Raw genomic sequence first — 11382 nt, forward strand, 5'->3', positions numbered from 1 at the left:
TAAAGCTGCAAATGAGGAACACCTGTGGCTAACACCCCTTAAAATTTCATCGCTAAGGCATCGTCAGAACATAAAGAACTCTGCCCATCAAAAAAATCTACCCTGTTACATTAGAAGCCTCCAGTTTCTAATGTAACAGGATGATACATTAGAAGCTGGAGGCTTCTAGGGGCATAGTTCAGTGTTTAATTTATTTCAAAGTAGGCCTACACATGCACACTTGTTGTAACAGGTAAAATTAAAAAAATATTAAAACTTTTAAAAGTTTATAAACTGTGTTATGTTTTGCGGCTCCAGACTATTTTTCTTTAGTGGAAGAGGAGGCAAAGTGGCTCTTTTGATAGTAAAGGTTGCTGACCCCTGACCTAGAGCATTTGTAAACTAAAAACTTAGAAATCACATTAGATTGTCAACCATTAAAGGGACAGTTAGTGATGTAACCATGGATACTGTAAATCACTTCACTGTTATATATATATAAATACAAGATAAAATAAAAATAGTATTATTATTATTATTATTATTAATAATAATAATAATAATAATGATAATAAAAAGTTTATTACACTTTTTGTTTGTTTGTTTTTGGATGGATTTCTTTTACCTCCCCTTTCTGTTCCTCCATTCCACATTTTTGTCACTTTGTTTTGCTCATACCAGAGAACAGAGATGTAGAAGGGGAGGGGAGACAGTTGAGTGATGGCTGTATACTAGTGTATAAGTTTGAACACGCAGAAGCAAAGTCTCATGCCGAAGAGCACGGAATACATCTTACCTGCAAAAAGAAATTTGACTGTCAGGTAAATATTTTACTTTTACATTATAAAGCCTAAATTTCCACTAACATCTTAATTTTACATTATTTATTGGCAATGTGCAATTGTACAATCCTTTAGCAACTTATTATTTTTTTTTCTTTGTGTATGACATTACTAATGTGAATGTGTGTTTACTCTTTTTATAAAGTTTTATCAATTCACATAGACATGTAGTTGTGCAGGCTTTGAGTGACATGAACAATCAGCAGGTTTTATCTTACAGGTGCTTTTTTAAAATTAAAACCTAGAAAATGTTTTGGAAATATGTTTAACAATTAACCTGTCCCCTCATCCTGGTAATGTGTAGGATTATTTTATATCAGGTTGTACAGGTAGCTAGGACATTAAAAATGTATTTTCAACATCTGTGCTAAATTTATTGTAACATCTATAGAGTGCTCATCTACAAACATCACACTGCACGATTGGCTTGGTATTACTAGTTGACCTGATTTATGAGAATAAGCCATACTGCATTTTAAAAATTAACCTCTAGTGCCCGGGGATTGCAGTGGAACTGCAGATGAACTCTCAATGGAATGAGGAGGTTTTAAATGGGGAAACTTGTCCCCATTTAACCTCTAGTGGTGGGGATCATAATCTTTTTTTTTTTTAATTCGATGTTTGGAACTTGTTTGGTGAATTTACACCAGCCGTTCTCGCTTACAATTTCGGTAAGCGAGAATGGCCGAATTCGCAGAGAGATCGAGTTTTAATGTCAATATTGATTCTTTTGCAACACGTAGATTTATATAGGATAAATCAATGTTTTTTTCATATTGGAAAGGTAGTGACATTTATTAATTGGCTTGCCTAATAAAATTCAAATCAGGCACTGCATCACATATAGACAAATCCCCTGTAGAGTAATTCAGAGAACTTCATGAAAGTATATCTAAACCCAAGAACATAAACTACTCTGTTGCAGCCTGTTAGTTCTTGGATATATTGCATTTGCAAGTTTCTGGCAGTAATTATTTGCATTTATTGAACAAACATAGCAAAAAGTTCCATGGTATAATTAACAGACCAAAAGGGCACAATTTAGATGGGATCATTGGTAGATTTTACATGCAGAATATGTCTGCATTCAAATATAACCAGGACAAAAAGTGTGTTTAAATCATGTAAATAACCAGTTTATTCTGCGCTTGTCAGGTCAGTTTCTTTATCTATTTTCAGTTAGGTTTCAGATTACTGGAAGTTCTTGTTTTGTTGTTTAATTAGCATTATACAAATACCCACATGTCATGTAAATATTTCGTACTTTTCTAGCTTGTGTTGATTTTTAACTGCAGCTATTTTAGCACTAAACTGCATGGACTATAAAACAATCTTTCACTACTAGGTGATTTAAAGCAGGGATCCCCAATCTCAAGAGCACGGAGACCAGCGGTGGTCCACGGCTCGGGCCGGTGCCCACTCCCCCCAGCCAGAGCAACGCACCATGTCTCCCATACCGAACGCCGAATCAGGGTGGTGGGCGGTTATTGGCATTATGGTGTCACCCAGGGGGAAGCTTCTTCCCCCCCTTTGAGTGACACAGGTCATGAGCCATACAGGGTCCGTAGATACAGTGGTCTGCAGGCTGGAAAAGGTTGGGGACCACTGATTTGAAGGATCGTTCTAGAGCAGTGATGTGTTTGTAATGTGGGAGGCAATTTTCCCACTGACCACCACACTAATGTTCTGTGAGCTGTGGATTTAGTAGTTTTAAAAGGGGTTCCCTAAGACCTGAAAGTTATTTCAAGAGGTTGTTATAAAAACCTATGTTAAAAAGGTGGAGAAACACTTCTTTAATATTGCAATCTGCTAATGGTATAGGGTGCAACCTCTCCAACAAAAGTGACAGTTGCATGGGTAAACCATAAGGCTAGATTTGCATGGGCCTTTGCCAACCAAGATAATTTGACGGGAAGGGAAGGATGGGAAGGATTTGCTGAAGAATTCCTAATTCTAAATAGGCACTTTGAGAAGCTGCATGAAGCATCTCAACAAATGCACCACAATCAAATGTTCCACTATTTTAATGATAACAGCTGTGAAGCTGCTGAGGACTAGCTAACCTTGGTGAACCACAGTGGTACTGATGGTAAAAACCACCAATTTGATCTTAGCTTAACACTGGCTGGGGGTGCTTACAACAGTTATTGTAACTTTTTTATACAGGTAGTCCCCGGGTTAAGGACATCTGACATACGGATGCCTTCTAGATATGAAGGGGGCTTCCCTGCTCGCTTGTGTGCAGAACGGAGACTTGAAGGGGGCAGTTTGCATGATTTGCAGAAGAAATCTTTTGCAAAACACAGCTGAGGTTGTGGGTGATCTTAAGGACTGAGCTCTTCTGCAGCCTCTTGTAACTCTTTAATGACCAAGACAAACTGCAGTTTTTTGCAAAGCAAAGCACAGCTTGCTCCAGAAGTTAATAATTGTCTAGGCTCCATAAAGATTTTTTTTTTTGCTTTGTTTCTGATTAACTTACAGTGAGGATTTTACACAGTAACTGACACCTCACTGCCCATATTAAAATAATGTACCTGTTCCGACATACATACAAATTCAACCTAAGAACAAACCTACAGTCCCTATCTCATATGAAACCTGGGGACTACCTGTAAATTGTTTAAGCCTTTTCTTTAAACGAAAAAAATCATGCTGTTATTGCTTTAAAAATGTCAGCTTTTTAGGAGGCTTGTTTTTTTTGGAGTTTCTCTTTAGTCCAGTTATATGTAAAGAATTGAGGTGTTACCTGCCTATGGGCGTACAGTGTTTCACCTGTAATCGCCTGGGAATGCCACTTCTCTTTCTGAGTTACAGTTTGAGGTGTACTTAAAAGGACTGTTGGGAACCACCTATAAGGGGAACACCCTGTCTAGTGAAGTTGAACATTTAGTTCCAAGGTTTGTAACTATTAAACTTTGTACCTGGTGAAGAAATACAGAGTAAAGAAATCTTGTCTGGACATTTCCATTATTTTAGCACTGGTGCAATATGCATAAATCACAACTGTCGCTGGTTTGGATCTTTCAAATTCTGCTTCCTGAAAAAATTTGCCTGAAAAAAGTAAAATGGCTGATGGAAAGGGATACTTGGGTTCAATGTGATGGAGTGGGACTTCATGTGTGCTGTAGACTGGTATTGCCCACTCAGGGAAATCCTTGGGTCACAGATCAGCTAGGGGACAGTGTACTTTATCCCCCTGTGCTATAAAAAGGCCCAAATTGGGATCCAAGTTATTCGTATAATTCTATGTACATAGAAAATCATTACTGTTATGTACATTGCCTCTGTTGAACATAATAGTTTGGGTCTAACCATCTCTGATATCCCCTGATGAAGCCAATGTCGGCAAAACGCATCGGGATTGAGACTCGTTGTATAACCTGGAAAATATCTAACAAAACTGTGTGTATAAGATAATAGTGTTTGAGTTGACCGTATTCAGCTGTTTTAACTATATTATATGTATTGTAATTTTACACAAACTGATTAGGTTCTAGATATTATTATATATGGATAAATGAAAAATAAGGTTCATTATTTTATCAGTCAAACTTAGTGCCTTCAATAGCCTCTCTCTTCCTTCTTTGCAGTCTCTCACCCCCCCCCCCCTTGCAATTGCTATATTAACCTTGGAGAAGCAATTTTTGCTGTCTATAGATCTGGAAATGGTTAACTGGCCATTCCCAAATAATCTAAAGTTGATCATTCTACAGTAAGAACATTTAGGATATTTGACAATCTTCTCAGGAGTGGATGTCCCAGTACATTCCCCTCAAGGTTGGACCATACAAAGTCCAATGAAAAAACAAAAAAGGGTCAGTAAGCAAAGTGAATGTAAAAGTTAATGACAGTACAATTAGAAATATCTGAACAAGTGTGGCCTATTTTGAAGAGTAACTAGGAGAAAGCCTCTAAAAGGAACATGGCCGTACAGCTTAGCTTTGCAAACTTGCATCTGATTAAATCACAGTACATCTGACAAGCATAGTTGTGGAGGGGTGATGATTTGGGCTTGTCTTGTAGCCACAGGACCTAGGCAACTGTCCACCACAGACTCCATGGACTCCACCATGATTTCCACTGTATACCAAGATATTCTAGGGTCAGATGTGAGACCATCTGAGCTACAAGTAAAGCATAGCCGAAATCAGGTAAAGTAACAAAACAATGATCCCAAACACACCAGAAAATCTGGAATAGCTAGAAATAAATCATGGTGTTGCAAAGGCCCAGGCGAAGTCCAAACCTCAACCCAATCAAAATGCTGTGGTGGAACCTTAAGAGAACGATGCACAAAATAACACCTACAAACCTCAATGAAGTGAAGCAATGTTGCACAGAAGAGTTCTCCACAACAATGTGAAAGACTGATAAAATCATACAGAAAATGCTTACTTGGAAGTATTGCTTTATGTTGGTTATTGCCTGTGGTTCTACAAGTTATTGAATTGTTGGGTGTGCTTAGTTTTTGTAAACAAAAAACAACATGGTAGAATCTGTTATGTGTTACTTTACACCTTATGGTAAATACTTTTAGAACCTGCTAAGGACCAGATGTTTTTTTTTATTATGTCCTGATTTGTAAAACCCTAGAATTTATCTCATGACGGTATTTACTCAAAATAATCTAATCTTTTTTTTTTTTTTTTTAAATAACTTTTCATGTTTTCTAGATTTATTACTTGAAAATTGGTATACTCCCACGATTTGTGTACCTCTTATGAAATCCTAGTTTTTCTTTTGTCCTAGATTATCTTTTGTCAACATTTGTAGCCTTTTTTTCTAAACAGAAAATTTCTTTCCAAAAATTTCTTTTGACTATACCTCATCTGAGGATCTTAGTTCCAAGAAAATTTCCCCACTCAGTTTATGTCATATCTTTACGGTCTCTTCCCCAAAAATTCTTTACCAGATTTTCCCTCTTATAGGTAGCACTGGGAACAAGAACTTAGTAGAATTCCATCATTGAAGACTGAGAGAAAACCCAACCCACAAATTGTTCGTAACCTTTAAAGTCAATGAAATGATTGGAAAATTTATGTTTTGGCAACACTGATCTGTAGAACTGTGAAGAGGTCTCTCAGGTTTGCCCACATAGAAAGCTTTACAGATACATTGAATAATGTGTTTAACCCAAATGTTTGAAAAGTCTGCAATGTGTGGCCAAAAATGGGTAAATATGTACTTTCTAGAATTTTGAATGGAAGTTAGTAATAGATGGTAAATATATGACATGAGGCTTCAATGTCCAATCAATTAATTTCCAAGCTTTTTCGGTTAATCTGTAACTGGTAATCACATTGCCAGCCTACTTGTACATTCAATAAAACTGCTTAGCAGCATAACAACTATGTTACTATGTTATTTGCCATTAAAAGTAGTTTTGGCCTGTGTAAACATTTTAGATTGTAATTGACATATATTTTAGCTTGAAATATATAAATATATTGGTAATTAAAATGTAATATTTTAATTGACAATCATAGGCAGTACAAAAAGTATAGCTAACAGTGCTACAACAATTTATGTACTATTGGAATGATTGGAATGTTGTAACATTGTAACTACAGTGTAGTAAACTTTGTTCCCACAGTTTTATCATATTCGTCATACATTTATCAGTATAACTAAAAATCCTTTTCTTCTTTATATTTTAATACAGTGAGTAAAGATGGTTTTGTCAAAATCCTGGACTATGGTAAGACATTTTGAGGGTGCTCCGAAACTGGCAGACTTTAAATTGATTGAAAATGAGTTGCCACCACTTAAGGATGGAGGTAAGTGATGAACCGTCTTGTTAAAAACAAGTCCTAAAGCAAACCTAATCAATTACAGTTTAACCTAAATTGCACTTGCAGGAATTTTTATATCATCCTTTCTTCTTTCTAGAATAGCCTAGGATCACAGAAAATGGATTATGCATATAGTGAGTAGTGTTGGTCGAATAGCTCACTATTCGATTCGGCAGCTATTGGCTCGAATATAGCAAAAAAATTCGGGTGGTCGAACATCGAATTCGAACACCATTAAAGTCAATGGGAGAAAAATTTGGGTTTGTTTCAGCACTGTGTAGAGCTTCTACAGCCTCCAAACAGATGTAAAAAGATACATTATAAAAGGATACATAAAAAGATACAATATAAAAAGATACATAACACTGTTACATACCCCTGTACTTCACATGAAGATTAACGAGCACCTGTCACATCAATATTAGGCTAAAGCTAGGTACACACTTCCAATAATTATTGTTAGAAAATGAACGATTACGACCGATCAACGATTATGCACGATTATACTTGAACAATCATACTGTGCACAATTCTGTACATGCTGTAACAATATGATTGTTCATATATAATCCAGCAACAGTGTCCACACGCTAGATACAATCGTTTAGACGATGCAGGGAGGGACATGTAAAGGAGAAAGTGTACCACAGAAACATGCACAATCACTGAACGACACGATACTGTACACACGATAGATAGTGAAAGATCGTCGGCCAATCAGATCCACCGTGGCAGTCGTTCATTTCCAACGACAATCCTCGTTCGTCGGCGTCCTTGGTCACTTTTTTTGGCCAATCGGTTGTTCATCGGTCGTTTCTAACGATAATTATTCGACGTGTGTATGCAGCTTTAGTCTACACGGACTGCATTCCCATGGGCTAATCTACACCAGGACGTTTCCTTCAGGCACGTTTTTAAGCGTTATCTTAAACGTTGCTTGCAACATTTAAAAAATTAAAGCGCTGGATAAACGCAGGAAAACGCTTCCATTGAACTCAATGGAGGCTTTTTCAAGCGTTTTTAAGCTTTTATGAAAGCTTCCATTAAAAATAATGGGGGCTTTCATAAACAATTTTAGCAGGACTTTGGAATCTGGAAGCCCCCTTTAATAAGGAGACTCCCAGATCTCCACCGCCCCACCCTGGGGAATGAATACAGGGGTACATAAATCCCCTTACTCATTCCCTAAAAGGGTTAAAATATAGGTAAAAAATAGGACAAGGCTTAATTTAAAATTATTTTATTAATGTGTGTGTTTGTGTAATTTAACTTAAAAATTTAAAACGCTTGATAAACGCGGGAAAACGCTTCCACTGAACTCAATGGAGGCTTTTTCAAGCGTTTTTAAGCTTTTATGAAAGCTTCCATTAAAAATAATGGGGGCTTTCATAAACATTTTTAGCAGGACTTTGGAATCTGGAAGCCCCCTTTAATAAGGAGACTCCCAGATAAAGTTCCAACGGTCCAGGAATCCCACAATGACATTATGATTCATAATGTCATTGTCGGATAACCTGTGAAAAATAAAAAAGAACAAGTTTAAAATAAATTTTTTTTTTCCTCCCGAATTTTTGCTGTCGAATGCAGCAAAATTCGGGTCGGGTCTACCCGAATTCGAACAGCCACATTCGGGTCGAATATAGGGACAACCCGAATTCGAACATCAACACTAATAGTGAGTAAGACACTAAGCTGTGAGCTCTGAACCTTCCTATCGTACCTTTTGCTTCCTGTTAAAAAAAAATAAAAAAAGTTAACATACAAGCACAATCTTACTGACATCAATAACTGATAATGACAATGGGTTATTTTTTTAAATAGAATGTTAAAAAATTATAAATTACATATAAAGGGGAAAATAACAATTTAACTTGAACTTTATAGCAGATATTATTAATAAGGAAACCGATTTTACAGTAAATGCTGGCAAAAGCTGATAAGAAGAAAGGCTAAGCTGAGACAAAATGCAGTGCTCTCACCATGGGATTATGGCAGCATTATTGTCATGTTGCTTCTTCTCTGTCTCCTATCTTTTGTCCCTTCCCTAGTCCCTGCATATGGATCCCAGACTATTATTTAATGTTAGATTGAAGAAGCACCAACAGCTTTCATCAGGAAGTCCCCTCTGCATCGCATCATTGAAACAGCTAGACTATATGATGGGGAAGCCTGGTGCCAGTGGTGTCTAGTTGAGGAACCTATTGGCTCCAGTTTCAGTGTCTCCCCACTGTTTCCCACTTTACTCTAGAACTTGTTCCGAAGTTGTCCTTCCCCCAAGTCATACTCAGATCATCCTACACAGAGGATACTTATCTATGACATAATTATACTAGCTTTCTTTAACATCCAAAATGTCTTCTTCTGGGACCACTGTCCGTGGCTTCTTCCACTGGGCCTGTTGTGCATGTACAGAAAAAGGGGTAACAGCACCTTGTGTTTATACAGCCAGTTTTTCTTCTTGGACCACCAGCAGTGACAGGTTCCAATAGGCCTTTTGTGCAGATAGAAATGTAATGTGGCTAGTTCCCAAAGGTTATGAAGAGTAGCTGGATTGATAAGTATCTTTTGTTGGAAGCCCCATAACTGTTTGCCTCTCATTTTCCAGACAGTGTGACTATTCTGAGGAAGAAATGCCCACGGTCAGTAACCCTTCGATCCTCCTTTAGGCCAGCTAGGAAACAACTTGTTACTAGGGCAATTACTTCTTCATCATGTTTACCTACTGCAGATTATCCATTTGCAAAAATCTCCTAGTAATATCCTTGGCAGTCAAGAAAGCAGTGAAGTAGGAAGGTCCTTTTACTCTACCGGTAGTTTCATGAAAACTTTGCAGTGCTACTTCAGCTCCCTTGTCAGTGGTGAATTCTGGGAAGGGTTAGACGGGTGATTTGTCGTTATTAACTTCATTATGATTTTATTGGCTAGATTACAAGAGGTACCACAATTTCAAATACTGCTAATTGTTTGTGAGTTGCCATTCTTCTGCTGTCAAGAAGAAAATTTGGAGTTGTGAATTTGTTGATTTTTTGTTGTCTTTGCTGCCATCTTCCAAGGAGCTTTTGGCTAGACAAGAAAAACGTAAGGTGGGTGGATAATACCAGGTGCTGCCCTATAGTTAAATCATTTAAAATTGCCTTCAGGTGTTCTGTGTTTATTCTGGTGTGTTGCTTGAGAAATTCATATAAACACTAGTGGAGTTTCAGTGTTATGTCAAAGATATGATTTGTGACAGTTTATATGATGGGTTATATATGATGGAAATATTGATGGGTATTGATGGGTTTATTTGAAAGGAACAAAGAAAGATAAAATTTAGGTAAACTTAAACACTAGAACACTTATTTATATAAGGTCAAATAGATATAACAATGCAAAAAAAAAACGAATTAGACATAGTAAAAAATTCTTGGAAATCAGTTGCAATTCGAAAAAAGTCCCATTTGTACAAATCTAACGACTTTAAGATAATCACAGACACATTTTATAGCAAGACTGATGATAAGGGGTTGACAAGATGTGAGACAAAGGGCCTAATTTATTAAATATCTCAAAGACTGGAGAGGATGCACTTCCATCAGTGAAGCTGGAAAGATTCTGGTCCAGAAATGAAAACATTTGCTAGCAAATGATTTTGAAGAAATCCATGAGGATTAAAAAATATTGGCCTCTGGCTGAGTCTTTTGCTCCCACAAAGGAATTGTTTAGGAATTGGATTCAATACGAAATGGCTGTATTGAGTCCAAAACAAGGAAATATTTATATATAAAATATATATATATATATATATATATATATATATATATATATATATATATATAATTATGTTATACAAGCTACTGTACAATAATATTACATGTTTAACTAATTTTATTTTTTTACAGATTTTTATGTATTGTTATTTAAAGTTTATTATTAAATGTATTAAATATTGAACATAGTGAGTTAAACTTAAGAATTATAGGCCTACAATGAATAATACATTTCCATGTGTTGGCTTTGGGTCACATGGTGAGAGTCTCTGCCAGTCTCTGTCTTTTATTTTGTCTCCATATTTTTTTACACTTCTATAAACACTTCATTATGATTTGTAATATGCTGGAGTGTTAGATACCTGGCATACCAGGAACTATTTTAGGACAATTACCAAGACACTCTACTCTGTGAGTATTGAAAGATAATTTGAACTTGTGGTGACTAAACTTCCTGGTTTTAATCCACTTTTTTCAACTTTAAAATGTTAAAAACTAGCACATCATGGATGCATTTATTCACATCAATTGTATATTCATCACTGTAGTTTTCTGGGTTTCCTTTTAAGGTAAAAGTAGGTATCTTGGTTTATATTTAGATCATTTTATTTGACTATATATTGTAATTGAGTAAAAATTCTCAATTATTTTAGTATATCAGACAGATTAATTTGTTTATTTTATAAAAATAACCAAATTAACCAAATAACCAAAATAATCAAAAATACAAAACCTAACATTTTTTTATCGACAAATAATTAATAATATTTATCCATGATTTAAACATTTTGCCCATATCTTGGTATCTTCCTGTATGTTACCCAACACAATATGAAACCTGTGGGCTGGTATCTTCTACAATCTGTATAATACTTTGGTATTTGTCATTGGACATTACCTGTTTTTTTATCTGTAACTAAAGAAATAATTATATTTTACTATTCTTTTAGAGCTTTTACTGGAATCAGAATTTTGGAGTGTAGATCCATACATGAGGTAATTTTAGAAAATTTAGTAGTA

At 35.9% G+C, this 11382-nt stretch overlaps 1 protein-coding gene across 5 annotated transcripts in view; it reads left to right on the top strand.

The window, feature by feature from the left end:
- Positions 1 to 678: 678 nt before the first annotated feature.
- Positions 679 to 11382, top strand: part of LOC140326106 (prostaglandin reductase 1-like) — a 22881-nt gene continuing 12177 nt past the window's right edge. For 2 of the 5 annotated variants that reach the window (XM_072404420.1, XM_072404424.1), the window contains exons 1-3: positions 679 to 800; positions 6484 to 6598; positions 11313 to 11358. In XM_072404420.1, the coding sequence (XP_072260521.1) occupies positions 6493 to 6598; positions 11313 to 11358 (152 nt within the window). In that variant the 5' untranslated portion in view covers positions 679 to 800; positions 6484 to 6492. Of the gene's footprint in view, positions 801 to 5749; positions 5906 to 5973; positions 5995 to 6483; positions 6599 to 11312; positions 11359 to 11382 lie in introns of those variants that run through there. The other 3 variants (XM_072404421.1, XM_072404422.1, XM_072404423.1) reach the window with 3 other exon arrangements.

This window comes from Pyxicephalus adspersus, chromosome 3 (assembly GCF_032062135.1).
Source record: "Pyxicephalus adspersus chromosome 3, UCB_Pads_2.0, whole genome shotgun sequence".
NCBI classification, from domain to species: domain Eukaryota; kingdom Metazoa; phylum Chordata; class Amphibia; order Anura; family Pyxicephalidae; genus Pyxicephalus; species Pyxicephalus adspersus.